Raw genomic sequence first — 22,027 nt, 5'->3', positions numbered from 1 at the left:
ACCTTTCTGTTTTTAGCATCAGTCACTCAAAAGTAAACTCAATCGCAGGTGAACCTGCAAGAGCAAACATTCTAAAATCCAGCCTGACCTACATCGTGACCGACTAATGCAATGCTCTGACTGATCTGAGTTCACATTAACAGATCTCTGTCACTTTGGACTCAAACAGACATTCAAGAATGTATGTTTATTGAAAAAAATAAAATCCCATAAAAGATAAGTCCATGAGAAACTATGAAGACTTTAAAATTGATAACTTCACTAAATTCCAAGAGTTTCCTCTTGTACAATGTAAGTTATTATTAACCTATAGGGGTAATTTTCAACCAGTAGTCAAATCTTTTTTAAGCATGTTGCTCTGTTTGACTTCCATCTCTTCTCTAATCATGACCATTCCCTTTGAACCTAAACACTGATCAAGAACGGGACCACTCACGGTGAGCCTGGTTTGTACAGTGTAGAATTGGTGATATGCAGATCTTCACATGCACACACAGACACACAGACACACAGACCAGAACGTGTTTCGTATTAGTTGTCCCACGTGTCTGTTTGATCAAGGTCCAAGAGCATCATGAGACGCTTGAACATTACCTATCCGCATGTGTCAGCGTGTCATGGGACATGCGTCTGTGGACTTTGGCAGTCCAAACATACATGCACACAAGCATAGACGGCTCAATCATAGAGATTTGATATTTGGACCGTTATGTTAAATGTCCTCCTGTCCTCTAAGAATATGACTGCTCACTATTGTCATGATTAATATTACTTTACCAATACCATTAAGATAAGATAAGATAAGATAAGATGAAATTGTATTATCCCGAGGGAAATTACTGTGCAACAGTTACAGTACAGCATGAAAAAAACAAGACCCAGAAATCAGAAATCACCCAACTAGTGCAATAATGAAAAAAGTGCAAGAATGCAAGTAGATAATAAGTACAAGATAAGTATAAACAATAAGGGGGGTACGAAGTACATACAATGGGGGGAACAGTACATGACAGGACAGCATGAATACATAAGGAAGTGCAAGTGCAATGTGCATCTGACTGAGGTATGAGTAATGACAATCTACAACTACAGCATACACATGTGTATATGTGACACACAGCAATGTTTAGTGCAATATACTATAAGTGACAGTGAAGCAGGTTTGGGGGAGGGGGGGGAGCGGGCTCAGATACCTATGTCCCCACCGTCCCACCTCGACCCGAGGTAGCTTTATTAAAGAGTCCAATGGCCACAGGGAGAAAGGATTTCCTATGGCGCTCAGTAGTACACCTGGGGGGAATGAGTCCGTTACTGAAGGTGCTCTTGTATGAGGCCAGCACCTGGTGGAGAGGGTGAGAGTCATTGTTCATGATTCTCCGTAGCTTGCGCAGCATTCTCCTCTCCGACACACGCTCCAACGAATCAAGTTCAGTCCCCAGGACGGAGCCAGCCTTCCTGACGATCTTGTTGATCCTGTTGGCGTCAGCTGACCTCGCCCTACTGCCCCAGCACACGACTGCGAAGAAGATGGCACTGGCAACCACAGACTGGTAGAACATCCTCAGCATGGTGTTAGAGACATTGAAGGATCGGAGCCTCCTCAGGAGGTAGAGTCGACTCTGTCCCTTCTTGTAAACAGCCTCAGCATTCTTAGACCACTCCAGTTTGTTGTCCAAATGGACTCCCAGGTATTTGTATACCTGCACAGAGTCCACAGTCACCCCATTGATGGTCACAGGTGTGGGGGTGACTTCATCTTGCGGAGGTCCACCACCAGCGCCTTGGTTTTGTCAGTGTTGTATTACGGTGTCCATAATACAATATCACTGCTTTTACCACTACTATTAAAAGTACGTATCATAAAATAATGTGCATATGCATCGTACTATGTACTAAATGTGTGTTTAGATCTGTTTCTGTGGTATCTCTTTGCTTTGTGTACGTGTGTGGTTTTGTGTGGTGTACAGGATTGCCACAGAGTCACTGTTCACTATCCACAACTGAAAATAAAAGTATACTACAAAAAGATGAGCCTGGAAAAAGTAGTTTCTTAGTGAAAGAGAAATATAACTCACTACAGAAAAATAAAATTGGCTGCTGTATGCTGTGTCAGTATCTATTAGTAACTAGCCAACTCCTACTAATTGGAGCCATGAAGTCAGACATCTTAGCCATGGCTATTTACAGTGATAACTACGCCATCAGTTATTACAGGCCTCCAATTATGTCTCTGTCTCTCAATGATTAAAGGCAAACAAATAATTTATACATTATGATCATTTTTACATATCCCTTTGTACATAAATCCAAATCCGATTTAAAACTAGAGCCACACATATCTCCCTCTCTTTGTGTGATCAATAGGCTCTAAACCATTTTTTCACTCAGTTAACTTGTGTTTTGATACTTGCAGTGTAATTGTGGTGTTCAGCTGTCTATCAGTTTACACCACCAGCCAATCCAACACACATTATACAGCTTAGACCCCATTCTATTAATAGAAATCCAAAGTTGGGATGAAACTATTGGCTGTATCAATACACTAACCACCTACATAGCGTTTGTCACAGACTCACACCTCATTGTTAACCAATGTGTGCTGCAATCTATAAAGCCTACATTTTTAATTATACCCACCTTCCAAACCTGTTACCAACAGTTTGCTGGAGTGAAACCACCTGTGACATGTGCTTGTGTTAACATCTAACAGAGAAACAAAGAGGCACACACATAATTATAGACAGGTTACATAACTTATTCAAAGCGTTAGGTTTTCTATAACAGTATAATTTGTTTGGTGTGGTAACATCTCGTGATTCTTTGAACTGTAAGGCACGAGTTCTCACGAGCTACAGGGAAAGACAGTAATCAAGTAATTGTCATGTTCGCATGGTTTGCATGAAATCTGTGATGGCAATGATAGTTTGAAGCTGGCTGGGAACACTGGCACACCTTGGCAGTGCCATGCCACAGGGCCTACAGCCCATCATTCCAATTCTCCGAAAAACGTCCAATTTGACCGAAAGCCCACTTAACTTTGATGACATCATTGTTGTAACTGTTAGTTTATGATATCATAATTGTTGTTTGTTGGATGATAAGACCACCATTATAATTATTTAAATTTTTTTAGGTAAGCTTTGGACTCTGCGATCGTGTTAGCAACATTGGAATTAGAGGCAACATTGGAAGCAACACAGTTTTTTGACTGCACGGCAGAAAGCACCAAAGAATGTACGCAGGACTTATTTTGTGTTTCCAAATTGAATAATATCAGGGAAAGTTACGTAGTCTCAATGTGCACGTTACAAATGCTGTTTTCCAAAGCTTAACCAAGAGGTGACACAATCACACCTAAGAAGACGTGCGACTGCAGCGGTTACTCTTGCATAGTCTTGCTTCTCTAACAAGCTCCCAAACAAAGAAAAACTTGCTTTTGTCTCAGCGACCATGCGTTTGAGATCAGCTGATGGGCAGCCAATTTTGTGGGTTAATTTAAATCATGATTGCAATGAGTGTGGGAGCATATAAATCATTTTTAAAATTCTTCCGGCAGTTAAATAGTTAAATTGTGGTTATATAATCCAAGTAATTAAACAAAGAAGTTTTTACTGCATTGTGGTGATTGCCTGTTAAGGGACATCACACATAGGCAAAAAAGATGTAAACTAAATAGTTAAGTTGTACATGGCTTATGCAAACAAAACAGGAAATATAAACAAACAAAGGGTATCCATCATTCATTTAAGTTGTATCCACTATTGGACATCAGCAAGAGGCACGCTATCCTTCTCTCATCTGTAACCAAATCACTCCGAGGATCCTCCTGTGTCATGAGACTTGCGTAATCTATCTAGCATGAGACATTATTTGATTCTGACCTAACAAATAAGACCAGTCAAACTCTGCACATGACTCCAACTTGTCATACTGTGTGGATTCATTCAGCTCCATTATTAAATCAAATCACTAAGCATGCCCGGTCAGCTGCAAGGAAAAAAAGGATCTCGTGTGACTGTGGAAAGAGAGTGGAAATGCACCTTTTCCTGCCGTGTTAAGTGATATCAAGCTTTACTTGACCAAGATGTGGAATGCAGCTGCACCTTTGGTTGCTCTTTAGTCAATAATGTGGTTAAATCCAGATGTCAGGTTAGAGTGTGTCCAAATTTGTGACTCAGTGTGCATATTTTAATCGAATTTTTTTTAAAGAATAACAAGACCTGGTTCAATATCAATAATCAATAAAGTTCTCATTTAGAAGACTTCATGTCTAATATATCACATATTGAATTTCTAATGAAAAAAATGGACTGCTGTTAGAGTCAGTGAAATATAAGAGCTTTGGCCTTTGATGCAATTACAAAATCCTAACCAAAATCTTTCTCAAAATGAAAGCTCATCTACAGGATGAAGTCAATGATGGGAACATTCGTTTTATTTTGCATGGAGCATTCAAGCACCTATTTCTATCCTTAAAATTTTAGAAGTTTTAAAATTCTTGAAATAGGACGATTAAGGCAGATTGCAGCACTAAAATCAACGGGAAAATGGCTCCTGTTTCAAAAAGATTATTCAACATTTGATTGTTTGATAGTGCATATTTTTTGTGAACAAAAGATATAACTGCCAAATTGTGTCTCGTCGATAACGCAGGTCTCCGTTGAGCATGTGAACAGTGCATGATCAGGGCGCAGACGGCTTGACGTCTTGACGTCAGACATCACGTTGACCAATCGCAGCACGCCTGTTCCAACCTACGATTGTACTGTAAATACTATGAGCTCTCCCTCCATTCGTTTCACTGCAGCAATGAAAGCAGAGGAGAGAACCAACAACACAGTCCTGCGGATGAGCCCTTTACACATTTGCTAGTCCAGGGATTGATTCTTCTATCTGTCGTTAAGCCCGGTGAACCTGCAGCTGCCCAGTGGTTAGGACGAAGATAAGCTGTTGGAAGTGAGGACGCACAGAGGGGGTTTGTCGGCCTACTTCACGCTGAATCGCCGGAGACAAGACTCGTCCCTCCGCTTGTTAACATCATCGTCTTCGTGGGAACCCTCGCGGAGCCTAAACACATCGTGAAAGGGACCCGAACCTGGCCTAGACCCTCTGCCGCAGCACCGAGGTGCGCTGCCTGGCAGAGCATGCTACATAATGAGCCAAAGGGACACACTGGTTCATTTATTCGCAGGAGGGTACGTGAAACAACTCTTTTGATTTAAATACTAGTTGTGTTTTTGTGGCAACACTCATGTTAGGGGTCGTTTTCCCATGCGCGTGCACATTTAACGTTACGGATGTCAGCGTCAAGTTAAATCAGAAGTTCGAGAAATTCATATCCGGTCCAATTTCAAAATATAAACCATCGCATAGCAGAATACAATAAAGTAGACGTAATGGAGAAGATGGCTTGTTCTGTAGGCGAATGTTTAGCGGCCGAAATGTTTCGATTTATATAAAATATTTATGGGTTTGTAAATATACTACTTCTCAAGTTATAATATTGGCGATTCCGCTTTTATTTTGAAGGAAAAACGACTCGTTTCCACCTCATGTGTTTTATGTCGCATACACAGTGACTCATTCTCGTTTTCATTAGAGGTTTGTGTTGAGCAATAATAACTTTACAGCTTAATATGATTCGATAGGCTAAATACTAGTGTCGTTTCCTTCCTGCATTATGCGTTCATTGTTTGATCAATATCTGTCGAAGTCACAGGTCATGTAGCGAGTCAGTTGGTCGATTGTTATAATCTAGGAAAAATCTCCTCTAAAACTCATCAGTTTATTACTTATATGATGTATTACCTCAGGTATTATGTATTTTCCCACAATTCTCTAAACAGGAGCAGCAACTTGTTCAAGACAAACACGTGCAGTTGTAAAATGTGACACGAGTCATAAACCTTTGTTTTTGGATTGTCTCTGACCCTCATCTACTTATCTCTGCATTCAATCATTAACACTCAATTTAGGTAAACCTGCCACACCAGAATTCTTTGATTATCTCTCTTTTCTGGGATTTAAGAGCCCCCAGTGTTTCCTCTCACAGCTGCTTCCACGCACACATGCAGCAGTCAACGTAGCCTGCTGAAAGTAGGGTAAAGGTCATTGCTGTCTGTGCTTGAATGTGGGTCGGTCTTTTGAAAGACAACGGTAAATATAGCTGGTGCTATTGAGCAGCGGCCAGAGGAATTCACTGCTAGCAGACTGGATATCGGCATACACAACTAAGTAATGACTATATTGGGCCTAAGGAGAATTGTCAGGACTATTAGCGTGTACGTGCACATTCCAGCTTTTTATGACACTGGAGCTATGAGTTTGAGTCCCATCGTGGACTTTGGTCAAAGTATCAAACTAGAAAGGAGTGGTTAGAATATTGTTTTTAAATTCTATTGGCATTGGGCTTATCCAAATAGTAAGGTATCTTAAACCAAATACAAGCCAATGCAATTCAACCAATAAAAGATTATGTGACTTATCTAAGATCCATTATCTGTTTCCTACATGTGTTTTGATCAGTCTAATTTGGTTTGTTGACATGCTCTGAAGAGAACATTTAAATCTGGGGTTAAATTAAAAGTAAAAATAGCCCATTAACTAGATGTCCTATTTATATGACTTTGCACGTGTGTGAGAGTCACCCTGATGAATGTGACTCAGTCAATTGCAGCACCGTATGACACAGAGCCGCAGTCAGTTTTACCCTGAATTTACCTCACAAAGACCTGTCAAATACTTTGGTTTGTTACTTTGCATCATCACGTCAGGTGTGTCGTGTTTTAAATAATTTTACATACTTTGTAACTGGGTATGTCAAGGGTTAGTTTTATCAGAGCTCAGAGAGTTAATAGTGGATGGATATAAAGGAAAAATGACAGGACTGAACAAAATCTATACCTGACCTATTTAAATATGAGAGAGTTTTCTGTGCTCTGCTGTTAGTTTCATATCATTGCTTTATCTCTCAAATGCCTGTTCTCTTTTCATTAACCAGTGTTCTGCTTGCGTCCTCGCTCTCTTTCCCTTCTCCCTTGTTTCTGCACCACCCCTTCTCTTCCTAGATGTGGAGGTACAGTAGGTGCTATTTTGACTTGTCCTCTGGAGGTGGTGAAGACTAGACTCCAGTCCTCGGCCATCACGCTCTACATCTCCGAGGTGCAGCTCAGCACCGTCAATGGACCCAGTGTGGCCCGCGTGGCCGCACCAGGACCTCTGCACACTCTCAAGTAAGGCCCATCCCCTATAGAAAATTGGATTTACAACTCTTATCTTTATTAGGGAAAAGTTATATGTGGATATATGGATGGTCACGTTACGGATGTAGTTGTATGTGGGTTAGATCTGGCTGATTCTTTAATCTAATCTTCTATAATATATATCAATCAATACTACGTATATGAACTATATAGACTGACGAAATCATTTCATATTTGTGTCAAGCAAGATAAGCAGTTGCTATAAAGGCCAGGGTGACACGGAGACAAACTTCATCCTATGTTGGGAAATCTTTGGATTTAAAAGTAGGACATTGAGCGTAATAGGGTCACCTGTCATAGTTGGCAGTTAGGAAATTCTTATCACGTCCAACACTTGGCAGAATATATTTACACACAATGATACAGAGGCCAACTCACACAATTACTAAATACGTGATAAGAACTGATTGGACTATACGTAGTGGAAAGTTACAAGAATTAGGTGAGAGAATGACTGAATGCTCTCATGTTGAATACAACCTCATGTTGTACCGCACGTGTCACATAGAGCACAATCATATCACATAAGCTGTCATTCTGATATTGTTTTTAATTAAGAAGCCTAGACCAGAATTGCTGTCCTACAGTATGACACAATACCTGTTAGGCTAAGAACATGTAGCCTGCAAATCATGTTCAGTATGACCCAGTGCTGAAATAGAAACGCTTACTTTATTTATATTGGGTACAATGAACACTGAGCCCAACATAGATTTATGGTCTTTTCCAGGTTAGGGTTTGATTACACTGGATTTGTGCCCTAGTTCAAGACACTGCGGTTGAACGGGGCAATGTTTAGGGACCAACATCCCTCATGTTTCTATACCCCGCATCTATTTTCCACGACAGGAGGAGCCAAAACTGTAAAACTCTACACCACTATCACACGATTCACAGAGCAGAGCAGGCCAGAGGAGGGGAGAGCAATGTGGGAGGGAAGAAAAAAAAATCTGCTCCAGTTTAAGTGGGTCAACGTGGAATCTTAATGCAGGCTAAGTCCCACTGTAGAACTGAGTATGTAGATCAATCATCAGAGCTTTTTGATACGCAATTATTGGCGCATCAAGCTGCATATTATATTTATTTCAGTTAATCTATATTTTTAGTGGTTGTGGCTGTAAATCACACAGAGTATATCTGGGAGTTGATCTGGCAATAAGTATAGAAGGCACAACTTACATACACTTTCCTCTTTGGACTATGTTAAACAATCAATCATTTATTAAACGTTTAAATCTTCTGAGCAATGGTTGACACTGAATCCCTCATCCCTGCTGGGAAATTTAGATATTAAGATAGAGTCAATGTGACAGTGAATAAGGAAGAGGTCAATTGTATGTGTTATACAAGTTTTGACTCATTGCCAGCAGTCTTATGCTTCGCAGCAGTGCAGTACAAGTAGCTGTTATGTGTTATAAAATGAGGTACTCATAGATGAATGAGGTTAATAGTATGCACTTGTTTTTCAACCAGTTAGTGGTGCGAAAACAGTTTAGGATGACAGCCAATCATGTTTAGCTGTTGAGTGTTGATATCTGACACTTGACCTGACCTAGTTGTAGCTGGGCATATTGAGCAATGAACAGATGAGAGAGGTCTTTTTAGGTCCCTGTATTAGTCGATGCATGTCTGTGTGCATGTGTCTTTACCATACATGTGGAAACGTGAGGTATCTAGACTTTAGGGTGCGTTAGATACCTTTCATACCTCTATGAAAACTGGGCCACTATGTCTTCCGTCTTTATTTTGGGTCTATGTGCGTATGTATGACTGAATATCAAGCTATATTGAGTGAAGAAGGTCCTGGCAGATTGCCCAAGGTGATATAAAATACTGGTATGTGCAGGGGTTGGATATATGTTGGCTATAAACAGCCATGTTGCACTTCACATGGGACAGATATCACTGCCGTTTGTCCTCAAAGGTCATGGAAGACACGTGCCTCCAATTGGAGGATTTGCCCCAAAGAACTTTTCCAATGATTGATAAGCTGTCCCTTTTCTATACTCATATTGAAGTGATTGTGTGTGTGTCAATAAGTGGGGAAGCAAAGAATCGTCTTATGGAGTGCAGCCACAGCAGATTAACTAGTTTATACCTTGGTTGCTTACCAAAAGTTTGTAACCTGTTTCATTAGTTTCAGTTTACCTGAAAGCAGCCAGATAACGTGTAGGTGTTGACGTTTTGAATGCATGACATATAAATCAAAGACAATTTCTCTATGGTTGGCAGTGCTGGAAGAACTAATTGGTCTCCCTCTTTCTCTCTGCAGGATGATACTGGAGAGGGAGGGACCTCGTTCTCTTTTCCGAGGACTGGGACCCAATCTTGTCGGTGTGGCACCATCCAGGTCCGTTCAGTGTAATGCATTTGTTGGATTCTGTGTTTGTTTTGTTACTCCCCTAGCTCTCCTCAACCTTTATAGGATTAATGCCCTGATGAATGTGAGAAATGTCACAGAGATACGAAAAGACCAAACATCCTTCACTTAAAAACTCCCGCAGTTATCAGCTCTTGGCCAAAAGTATGTGCTGAGGTAAAGATTTATTTATAGATCTTCGCATTTCCCAAGCTTCCGACTCACTCAGAGCTTTAAGCTGCCAGCAAATAATTGCATGTGACAGATACAGAATCGGAATGGATTTAAAGTTGCGGAAATTAGTGTGTTTGAACCTTTGAGCTTGGCTGGTTAGTCTTACATAACGGACTCAATTCAGTTAAACGCAGCAGCTGACGGCGGCCAGCTGACGCAATGGTCATGTGGCTGATGTTGTTTTGTATCATCACAATGAAGGACAGTGAGTTTAAAACCGTTTGCACGGTCGTTTTTGTGTTAAATCCCCTCCCCCGCCCACCTCTCTGATTCTCCCTGGCTGCTGCTGCTTTCACATGCCATCTTATCTGAGTCACACTGTCCATATCAATTGTTCCCCTCCTCTGTTTTGTTCATCTTTTATTTTCCTGTGTTCTTTCAGTCACTCTGTCTGATTAGACTACAGGGCAAAAAGTGTGCGTGTGTCTATGTGTGTGTGTGCGTGTGTGTCCTCTGGGCTCAGTGTCCAGCTGTGGAAACAGCAGCTTGTTTCCTGGCGATGTCCATAGTAAACTGTGCTGTTGGATGCTGTTGTTGCATAAGAAGCAAACCTGATGAATTCATATGCAGCACTGATCTAAACCTTAATCTTAGGTTTCTCCAATATAATGCAAATCTAATTTTCATGCTTAGATCAAATTAAATATTCAAATTAAAGACAGCCTTTTTTATGGAGGCACTATTACATCAAATGAGGTTTTTGCAGAATTTCATACCCATATCCTTCTGATTGAGCACAAGATAATTGTTATCTTTGGAAACCATCAGATGTTGATATGAAATTAAATTGTATTCTTTGGACCAAATAGTCTTTGCAGCAGATTACATGAAGGATAAGAGCAGACAGATTCATCAGTGCAGCGGTCAACTGAATGCAGTAAAACCTTGGAAAAATGGCTGCACTGCTGACAGCAATGTGTGCAGCTATTTAAACATTTATGATCAGTAAAATTTCAGTTTCAGTTGGTGAAGGTTAAGCTGATTAATGGCTTTATTTATTCATAAAGTGGGGTCTTAAATTGCCATATTACAGAATCATATCATGAAAAGGAAATATATAGACTTTGACACCAGACATGTAGAAAGGTCTTCTATCATCCTGCTGAACATTCTGATGCAAATGAGAGCACAGTCCACTAGGTATTCTGCTGGCATTCATTACATTACATTACATTACGGTCATTTAGCAGACGCTTTTATCCAAAGCGACTTACAATAAGTGTGTTCAACAAAGGTAGATAAAAGAACTTCAGGTCACAAGAAATTTAGCGCATTTCCTTCCTAAACCAACAGCTAAGAGCATAACTAGAGCTAGAGTAGAAGTGCAATAAGTTAGGTACTATGATGAATGAGAAAAAACAAAAAACAAAAGGACAGATTAGAAATGAAAGATTAGAAAATTCATTAACAACACACACACATGTGCTGATGGAACAGCTTGCACCTCCAGCATCACTCATGACGTAATCGAGCAGACATACACACACGCTCACAATTCATGTCACACAGCTGCACGACTGCGCTGTGCGGACATGCTCTCTATCCAGGCAGAGTTGGCAGGAGTGAGGTCACAGGGTTTAATTCCACACAGCAGAAATGTTCAACAAATCCTAGGAATTTGGTGAGATGGGAGTTCAAATCAGAGGCTGTATATCTGTTGCTAACGCACAGCATGTGACTGCAATGCAGAGAATGTTTGCCTCAGTTAAACACAACCTAGGCCTCAATGGTTAATTATCTTAAAGTAGTGACATCCTGCAGTTTGCATGATAAACAACGTTATGAAGAAGCTGTCTGAGAATGGGTTTTAAAGGTGACTGTCAGCACAATACCAACAAATACTTACAGTTGAAGCTGTAGGATGATGTCCCAGATGTGAGGCACTATTTCTACTCAAAGACGAGTAATATAAATCAGCAAGACTGCAATTAGACATGTGAGCCACCGGTGTCCCATAATGGTAACTTTAGGCAATATCCATAATATATGTTTTTGGTGCTTAAAATGGCATGTCCTTATTTAATACATTAAAACCCTTAATTATTAGGAGCAAAACAACAAGTTATTGATTGTATTTTCGTATTATTATAGGTTTATTATTTAAGTTATGATGTTCATACAAATATAGCTTAAGCTAATTATATCGATGCCCAAATGACTTAAATGATTAAATTTCTCACCATACCCCATATCCAAAACAAGATGAAGACCTCACAGGAATACACATTTTCTTTTCCGACTGACACTGACCAATTCTGATGTGTTTTGGCCACAGGGCGATCTATTTTGCTGCCTATTCAACAGCCAAGGAGAAGCTGAATGCAGTGCTGGAGCCAGACTCTGTCCAGGTGCACATGATGTCTGCTGGGATGGCAGGTACGAATCGTTTCCCCTCCCCCGCCCTGCTGTCTGTCTGTAATATCTGTCTGTCTGTCTTACATCTCCTGGGCAGTGCACCACACTGCAGGCTTTTAGCTCAAGAATATTTAAGAATACTATTTAGTTTTTCCATTATAATTTTATTTGATCATATGATTTCATTTAAGCAAGGTGTGTGTGTGTGTGTGTGTGTGTGTGTGTGTGTGTGTGTGTGTGTGTGTGTGTGTGTGTGTGTGTGTGTGTGTGTGTGTGTGTGTGTGTGTGTGTGTGTGTGTGTGTGTGTGTGTGTGTGTGTGTGTGTGTGTGTGGGATCTTCACTAGTTAAAAGATTGTTTATGCTGAAGAAATGCTAAAACTAAATGATATATTTTAAATGTAAGTAGACACGTTTGGTTTATCAGAAAGCACAATTTAAGACTCTCAGGATGATGTTTACAATGACACCAAGCTATGATTCATTGATTCATGTTGTAAATATTTTCTACTTAGTGTGCATCTTGTAAATTCCTCAGTGCTACAGCATGAACACAGACTTCTTTGCGACTGACTTTCACTTGTTCGCTCCTTAGAGTTGCATATTCAGATAATAGCTTTTGTTAGAATAACTTTACAGCTCACATACATTAGATGAAGCACTTTGTCTTGCAGTAATCAGGAATGTCACACACTGAAAACAGATAAGATCAAGCACACGGGCACATGCACCCACCAGTATATAACACGTCTGCCCGTGCGCCCATACTGACATTTACAGCACCAGTGTACATAACGTACTGCACATCGGCTGTTTCACAAAGAGAAGACTAACCACAAGGTCCTCAAAGTTTAGGTTGTGCTTTCCTCTTCAGTGAGACACGTTGTCCCCCATGTCCTCCTTTTTAATTTTTTTTATTTCCTCCTTGCCTTCCTTTTCTTCTCTTTTTCTTGGTTAATTTTGAGGCCTCTCCGGAGGACCCTGTAAATGATTTAACATCCTAGTTGTTAATTAAACAGTGTGGCTTGGGCCCCCCTCCTGTGCTATGTGTGTGTGTAGAGGAGAGAGCGCGGCCCCGAACGGTCACCCGGGGCCCCTGGCACTCAGGCGGACGCGTCAGGTAGCATTCCATTTCCTTACACTGGTATGATGAAAAACATATTGATTTTCTATCAATACTAGCATATTCATAATGGTTTTTCAGTTATGCTGATGAATACGATCTATAGCTTCTGGATCTCATGCCCCTCCCCCCTTCATCTTAGTCTGTTAACTTGATTCATCAACATAGTAAAGGTAAATGAATGACACATGATTCTGTTTTAGATTCTGAATTTCTGTTGTCAGCACTAAAGAAATGCTAACCTTGTCAGTGGCCCTGAAGCTTGTAATCGATGTGCTCCGCCTCGTCATCTTTTTTTTCTACTGTCATCCATCATGCCATTAGTGCCTTAGTCATTTCTTTTCAAGGAGAGGTAGTATCAGTCCGTCTCATAGGCTGGCACTATTTCATTAGGACCCGTTTGTCACAAAAATGTGGAATTTCCGGATGACAGGGAATGTGGTAAATGGAAGAACGTGGACAGTAACTGCTCGGGACAGAAGCCAAGACATGTATGGAGTCATGTCCCTGGATTGAAATACTCTCACTGTGCGCAGACTACTACTTTCAGAACAATGTGGCATTTAACAGTAGGAATGTCTTGGTGCCATTCCATTGTCCACATAGCCAAAAAAGGAGGAGGTGGATGTGGACCTGTAGGAGGCTGGAGGACAACATGGGTGTGTAGTTTCTCCTTTCCACACCACCCGGTCTACATGCCGACATAGTTCTCTTTGCACCATGTTGTTTGCGGAGAGAGAGTTTCGCTGTGCAGACTCGCTAATGCAGCTGAGCAATGAATAGCAGGAAATTGGACCAGAATATCGGGAAATCATCTCAGGAGGCGTCACGTATTCTGACATTTGATTAAAAAACAGAAATTCATCCAACCACAGCTCAGTCAGGAGGTTGATGAGGCAGTTTATTGGCATTTGTGAATTCATGGTTAAAATCAGGGATAAATCATACATTGTCCAGGCTAACACAGATTTCTAACAAAGTAGTGAATGTCTTTGTATTTTCTATCTTTGTATTAAATACAAGCATACGGTCTGCAAACTGATTTTAAAGTATTTTATGTATTTGACCTCCGCTTGCTTAATGTTTTGCAATGTCACGTGAGTCTTTGTCTTTGGTGGCCTCCTTGCTGTGATTTGTGGTATTCTTTGTACCGGGGGGAAAGGAGGCGAGTCGCACTCATTCACCGAGAGAGACTCACGTTTCCCCACAGCCGTTAATCTAAAGCACGTTTGCAGTCTGTGAATGTAGGTCAAAGTCCTCCAAAGACACAGCGTGGGATTATAGCAGGGCTGTCAGGCGTATCTCAGCCTGTCGTTCTTACGTGTGTGTGTGCCTGTGCCAAATGTTAGAGTTGCCGGTTTCAGTTAATGGCTGTGCTGCTGTAGCATTCAGTAATGAGTATATCTCATTTAATTACCGATCTTATACACACCCTGCCACAGAACTCGGCCGCTCTCCACCCTAGAGTCCTGTGCCCCCCTGCTGTGCGGCTACTCTGGCCAGTCACCAGTCATGGTTCATTCCTCTGCACACTGAACCATGCAGCAGCGGTGTGTTAGGAAACCCCGGTAAATAATTAAATTATACACATATTTGATTTAATTCCTTTGAAATAACTGTCAAGGATTTAAAAAAGGAAACCACAAAGTGATCAGATTTGTTAGTTACTTTATTTTGTGGTACTCCTAACGGTCCTCTTTTAAGTAGTATAATGTCATGTAAATGTATACGTACTGTACAAAAATAGAACTTCTCTGTTCACAATGTGAGATGCTCACAGTAGTTACCTAGTCAGCAGCTCTGATGAGGGATAGTTTCCGGTGTTGGTGCAGGGGCTGAGTGAGTTGCATCCATTTCTTTAGTTTGTATTCACCCTCATCCTCTTGTCATCACATGTCCATTAAATGTCCTCGTCACGGCCACTGGGTCTGTTTACAGAAAATGACAAGGTTAGCATTTCCACCTGCATCTACTTTGCCTGTCAGTATCCATGTTTCTTCATTAAGCCTGGACATGATCCCTCCTCTTGATCAATTTAGACACGAGAGGACTTCTCGCCTTCATTTTGTGTTTCTGCCCTTAAACTGTTGTTTCATTAGCCTGGAGAGATTGACACAATAACCAGATACCATGAGGTGGGGCTGGAGGTTTGGATTGGGTTGGCTTCTGTTCAGTCAACATTTTCTTCATTCCAGCTGATAAAAGGATTAAAGGGAGGGATGAGAAATGCTAAAAACAAACAGAGTATAACTTAAGAGAGGCTGGGATTGGAATTTGGAGATAGATGGGGGCGGGGTTTCTTTGCCCCCCCATCTCTCCTCCATAAACCTGTTGAGAAATGTAAGCGGGGTCTGGGTGGGTGGTTGATGGGGTTGAGGGTGGATGTGACTGCTGCTTGTGTGCGACTGTGGTACAGAAAAGCCTGTGTCTATTTTAGGGCTTTACTGTAAAGCTTTCACCCCTGCGTGATTGGGTGGGACACCCCCGCCACCCGAGCCCCCCATATCTGCAGGCTACTAGCTGCAGCGGGGAGGAGCTGGAGGAGCTTTGCCCCTCCCTCGTGAGTACACGCCATAGACGCTACTTCTTTCTACATCCCTCTTTATTGTTCTCCCTTTATTTCTTTCCTCCTTCTTCTCTTCCACAGACCTGCGCCGCCCTCTCTTCTTCACGCAGTCGCCTCAACATAGGGCTGCGTTGCATTGATAAATTAGATGCGACTGAGGTCTCTTTATTTATATACTTGTGCTGACCTTAGCTGTTTTCTGCAAATGGCCATGTTTTATTTCTGGATGCTGCATCATTTATATAAGAAATCATTACACAGCCTTTGTGTCATTACGTCACAAAGTGCACATTAACATTACACCGTACACAGAGAAAGCTTTCTATCTGTATGTCATGTGTCTCTTCTCCTATTTAACAAATGTGTAACCTCAGCGACATCATTATAAACTCAAACATATGCATGCACACACCACTGACATCTTGTCTACCAATGATAAGAGTCCCTCTAATGTTTACACTCGCTGTGAAGGCAGACGGACAGCAAACAGACTAAAGCTGGCCAACCTACTGCCTATTAAAGCCTGAACTGAATTCCGCCTCCACAAGTTTCCACTTTAGCCCCTGCTGAATAATTAAAGAATCTCCTCCAGGCACCATTTTCTTCCTCCCTGCTGTAGTAGTTGTGATACTTTCAGGCCAAACACACACACACACACACACACAGAGTCGGATCTTGCTCCTCTCACCTAGGTTCACCACCGGCTTGTGAAACGGGATTTTAGTATGAACATAAGGGGAGGGCTAACATTGATTATACTTAAACTAACAATTAGCCTAGGTGTGTGTCTTGTTTCATAGCCAATTGACAATGTTTTGGATTTAAAATACTGCCGATGAAAGCTCTAAGCTCTAATTGAAATGTGATTTGGACCACTAGAGCTCTCATTAACATTTAAAAGGAAGTAATCAGACTGCATATCTTCTGTGAAAGACCTCAGATGAATCTGCTGCTTGGCCTCATTTCTCAGTGTTTGTCAGTAAGATAAGGAATGAATAAATGATAATGAGCAAACACACAGCAGCCAAAAGTCTAAATTTGCGATTGCTCTCGTGCTTTATTTTATTTGCGTTGAACCGCAAGAAGAGAGCAGTTTGGTTTAGAAAGCAACTGAGCGGCGTTTCACAAAAAGAGGATCAATGTGTGAGATTATAGTTCACGATACTGGACCTCAGTGATTGAATAAAACACAAAGATGATAAAGATAACAAGACAGTAAAGGGTAGATGATATTAAAGATTAACACTTCATCCTGGTTGATTTACTTTTCCAACTCTCTGCGGTCAGTTGATGCTGTTAGATGAAGTGCTTTCTCTCTGTCTTCGTCCAGCATAGTAGTAGTCGGTGTTATGTTAAATTGTTCTTTCCCACTTGTCTCTACACCTGTCTGACCCTCTGACCTCTTGAAATTCCCAGGGTTCACGGCCATCACAGCCACCAATCCCATCTGGCTGATCAAGACCCGTCTACAGCTGGACGCCAGGTGAGGAACTGAAAGTGATGTTAGAAAGTTAGAAACTACAGGAAGTTCGATGCACGGCACATTTCTTTATAATTCTCTCTGTAGCTGCTATTGTTGGTTTGACAATTGATTTTCTGATTATGTCTTGATTGCCACAGAAGCCGAGGTGAGCGTCGCATGAATGCATTTGAATGCGTGCGGCGGGTGTACCAGATGGACGGCCTGCGAGGTTTCTACAGGGGCATGTCAGCCTCGTACGCCGGCATCTCTGAGACCGTCATCCATTTTGTCATATACGAGAGCATCAAGCGCAAACTGCAGGAGGCTAAAGCCCAAGCCAGCATGGACGACGAGGAAGAATCTGTGAAAAATGCATCGGACTTTGTGGGCATGATGCTCGCAGCCGCCACCTCCAAGACCTGCGCCACCTCCATCGCTTATCCTCACGGTAATGTTGTGTCTTACTCACTCAACCTTGAGCTTGATGTTAGTTCCTCTGCATCTCTGTGCGTTGTCTTGAGTTATGGTGTGCAGCTTTTCTCCTGTGGGCAATCGGTTAACATGGATATTGAAGTTAGCACTCAGCTGCACTCTCAAGAAAATCACAAGCTTGTAAGATTGTGGAGTGGGTGGAATAATAGAACAAATGTAATCAAAGCCCACCACCCACCTGCTGCACACCAGCTCTGTCTCCTCTCACTCGACAAACAGAAGCAGAAGACGTAGAGCTTCCCTTTGTGGTAAATGCTTCTGGTTCATATTTTTTGGTTTGGGGTAGCAAAACCTCAAACTGTTGTGATCACAGGCAAGAGTCATTACCTGAAGTAAATCTCTTAGATGAGGCAGGGTTGTCATACCAAGAAATATTAATGGGTGCTTTTACAACACTGAGTGAGTAAATTGGAAATGGAAATTCATCTGTGAAGAAGCTATAAAACGCTCATCGTTATGACGCCGAGCAGCTCGTGACTAGAATGAAATGAATGACCGTCTCCTCTACTGTGACATTGCAGAGGTGATCCGCACACGGCTACGAGAGGAGGGCAGCAAGTATCGCTCCTTCTTCCAAACTCTGCTGACGGTTCCCAGGGAGGAGGGATACCAGGCGCTTTACCGCGGCCTCACCACCCACCTCGTCCGACAGATCCCCAACACCGCCATCATGATGTGCACCTATGAAGTGGTGGTCTACCTGCTGGGCCGTTAGCGAAAAAAACTGACGCTCTTTGGCAACGAACAATATGGAAGAAATGTCAAAGTGAAGACCAAAGGAAAAACAATAAAGACCACAAAAGGAGAGAAGAAAGAATTATGAAGTAAGAAGGATAAAGTCCTATGCTACTTTCACCAGCATCACCACCTCCAGTTTATTTTGGAGTTTGCTGGGGAGTAGATGGTGCTGTCACTCAAAGATGAAAATCTAGCAAAGAGAAAAGAGGCAGCGGGTGGAAACAAAGCACTGTGCAGTGGCCTTAAAACAAAGAGGGTCTCCGTTTGTTGTTCACTTTTGATGATAAGTGGAAAACAATCCGGTCCCTTAAAGATGTGATGCAGTGATGGGGGGGGGGGGGATGCTTGGAGTCACCTGGATGCTGAAAGTAGATGAATGAATATGAGCCCAGCCCTGCACTCGCATCAGTAGTTGTGTTTCCATTTCATTTTTGATGCAAACTATAGGTGAATTTTTAAAATATTGTCAGTTCAAATGTGTTTCCATGAAATGATCTGATAATATATGTTGCTTTCCACAAACAAGTAGCTCTTGGGTGATTAATAGTCATCTTATCCTCGGATCTGTCAATCCATGGAGGCGACTACTAAATTCTGGAACTATAATGAGATCAATGGCCGCTTTCAACTCTTGAAGCCTTTTATTCCTGCCCCATGTAACTTCTTTTACTGATTACATTCATGAAAATCCTACCAGAGGGTTTCACTTTAAGTGAGCACAAAAAGCGCAAATTGTCCAAACCACACATCAATGGAAACCCCACTAGTGATGTGAGACTACAATACGAGTTCCCTGACAGAAACGATCAAACACCACAGGTCATTTTGTATTCGGCTTACCTCAAACCAGCCACGTTTGCACTACAACAAGGCCGGCTTCAAGCATTCCCCCATGAACACTGCCTGAAGTTCATGTGTGGCTGTGCACTTGCTGGCCAAAAAGTGGCGAAAGCTGTGCAACGGCTCCTCACTTGAACGTTGACATCAGCTCGTGTCTGATGGCCCGTCTCTGAAGTCTGAGTCTGACGGTGATGCGATCGAGTGGAAGTTGGCCTTTAGTGTTGAGTAAAACAATTTGCTTAATCTGAGCCATGGCCAGCATACCAGGTCAAACCCGTTCCCGCACCCTGAACACCGCTCAGAAATGTTGTGAGCACATGACACCAATGTGAAGTGTGTGAGTGCATAAAAGGTACCGAGTCTCATGATCTACCATTCATTATCTACTTGAAAATAATGTGACGGTGTGGGGAAATGTTGGAGTGGGTGAATGTTAGTCAGAATGTTTACATGCACAAAGTCTTGGTCCTAATCTGATTTTCAAACATTATGTAAACAATAAAATTAGAATGGAATTGGCGTTGATAGACACAACAATATCCTGTCCCCCTCATGTTCGTGAATTGGTTGGACAAAATAGAAGAAACTCTCACAGTAGCTATGACCACAATTACTATAAAGTCTAATCCACACTTCTCTGATACAAACTGAACACTATCTGCACCACAATGGTAGGATTTAGAGCGAGGGTGTTATTTTGTATTGTGTTGGTGTCTCTGATAAAGTGGCCACTGAGAGTCTTCAGGGCTTAGAATCGCATTAATAGCATCTGTGTGTACATGGTTACTAAATATTTGCTTTAATTGCAGTAGAGGTAAACATCAGACTTGATCGTGCACCTAAACTTACTGATTTGAATTCCTCCCATCTCCCCATAACCACATCTGTGTGAGTGTGTGTGCACGTCTCCCAACATGTAAGTGGCTCGCTTTGAGTGACTCACCTTAACAGTACTCTGTTCTATAATGTGTGTCTGTATTTGTGTGCATCTGCAGTCATATGTGCCTGCATGTATAATGAATATCTACTACAGATTTCCCTCCAACTAATCATCGATCTTGCCGAGGCGACACTTGAGGGGAGGATTGTGTAAAGCCGCCGTACGATGCCGGGCCACCTTCACCCTCCAGCTCTCGTGTCGGTCCTTCCTTCCAGTGGCTTCCAACTGAACTTATATCATGCACTTTTAGGGTTTCTGCTTTTTGCATTTTCTTGTGTGAAGAGTCAAAACTTGTACATTGTAAAAGAAAAAAAGTATTACTGTATATCAAAATGGTATTTTGCAGTTCCGATAGCAGATATATTGTACAGTTTAGGATTTTCAGTCATTGTGAAGGATGTTCAAATGTGTGTGTGTGTGTATATAAAAAGATACTGTATATGCATATCATTTATTGTTGTTTCTCTCACATCCATGTATGATTATGCTGTAGTTTGCATCTGCAAATTGTTTTCATTTTTGTGCAATTTAACATTGTTTGGACAAGGAGTGTTCTTATGAATATTGTTACTGTGTGATTAATTATCTAATGAATTTGTGTTTCATTGCAAGATGTTACACAAACAGAGGCATCTTGCAAAAGATCATGGGTGAATGTTTCATGCAAACATCTGTGCAGAAAGCATTTATTCAAGGTGTTTCATTTAACAAATTATGAATGTTTTTTTTATCAATTATGATGTTTACATTGTTCCATACATTGTCAGCTTTATTTTTGGTTTCCCCCAACATTTTCTTTTTTTTTTTTAAAGATGGATGTTTTTTTTACTGTGAGACCACAAGAGCAAGAATCACCTTTCTTTAACAACAGATCAAGGTAGTTGAGACAACTGCTATTAAAACAATTTGCAAGATCTGTGCAAAGGGTTAATGCACCCACCCAAATGTTAAAAACAATCTGCATTCTACTATCTATGAGAAAAATGTATTATACCATTTTATTTTATTTTATCAAAGCACCTTACAAAAGTGTTGATTCTGGTTGTGTTCCTCTTCAGAATGTCAATGACGTTGAAAACTTGAGAATACTTGAGAATTGAACATTGTCAGTACATACTTGCTCTCCAAATTAAGTCTACACAGTTTCCATTTGGAAAAGACAAACTCACTGACTTGTGTTAAAGCCCATGTATTCCTTCTAAACACTAACGGCCTTTGGAATGCAGTGATACTTTAGGTCAAATTACCAAATTGTGACTTGAATGGTCAACTGGACAAACGATGCTAACATATTTTAAATCTTTTTTTCCATCATTATGCCATTTAATATTTTCAGCTTGGGCAGAATGAAGCTCAAGCAGGTTTGAAATAAAAGTGAAATCAAAGGTGTTTTTTTCCGTTAGTTCTGATATTGATGTGTTTTTTAAATAAAGTAAATAAAAACAAATAACATGACATAAGTATGTTTTTCATAATCTCATTTTTTCGTAGCCACACAGGTTGTTACGCTTTCTAATGAATATTAGATTATTTTGTATTTACCCTCCACTTCCACCAGAGGGAGCCAGATCGTGCTCAATTGAATCGACCAATGTGACCAGTGAGATCATCACAGTGAATTCACTTAATTATGCAAGGTCTCTCTAAATACAGATATT

The 22,027-nt window shown here is 41.2% G+C and overlaps 1 protein-coding gene across 1 annotated transcript; it reads left to right on the top strand.

Moving 5' to 3' along the window:
• Nucleotides 1–4,752: 4,752 nt before the first annotated feature.
• LOC142994059 (solute carrier family 25 member 36-A-like) lies at nt 4,753–21,801 on the top strand. The gene is made up of 7 exons (XM_076144729.1): nt 4,753–5,195; nt 7,068–7,232; nt 9,535–9,612; nt 12,131–12,231; nt 17,314–17,380; nt 17,518–17,807; nt 18,373–21,801. Exons 1-7 carry the CDS (start codon nt 5,155–5,157, stop codon nt 18,564–18,566), a joined length of 936 nt encoding a protein of 311 aa, XP_076000844.1. The 5' UTR covers nt 4,753–5,154; the 3' UTR covers nt 18,567–21,801.
• The last annotated feature ends 226 nt before the right edge of the window (nt 21,802–22,027 follow it).

This window comes from Genypterus blacodes, unplaced genomic scaffold, assembly GCF_046128005.1.
Source record: "Genypterus blacodes isolate CSIRO-AG114 ecotype Tasmania unplaced genomic scaffold, CSIRO-AGI_Gbla_v1 ptg000029l_1, whole genome shotgun sequence".
Taxonomy (NCBI): domain Eukaryota; kingdom Metazoa; phylum Chordata; class Actinopteri; order Ophidiiformes; family Ophidiidae; genus Genypterus; species Genypterus blacodes.
Note: the sequence above shows the minus strand (reverse complement) of the source record. Positions and strands in the feature narration are given on the sequence as shown.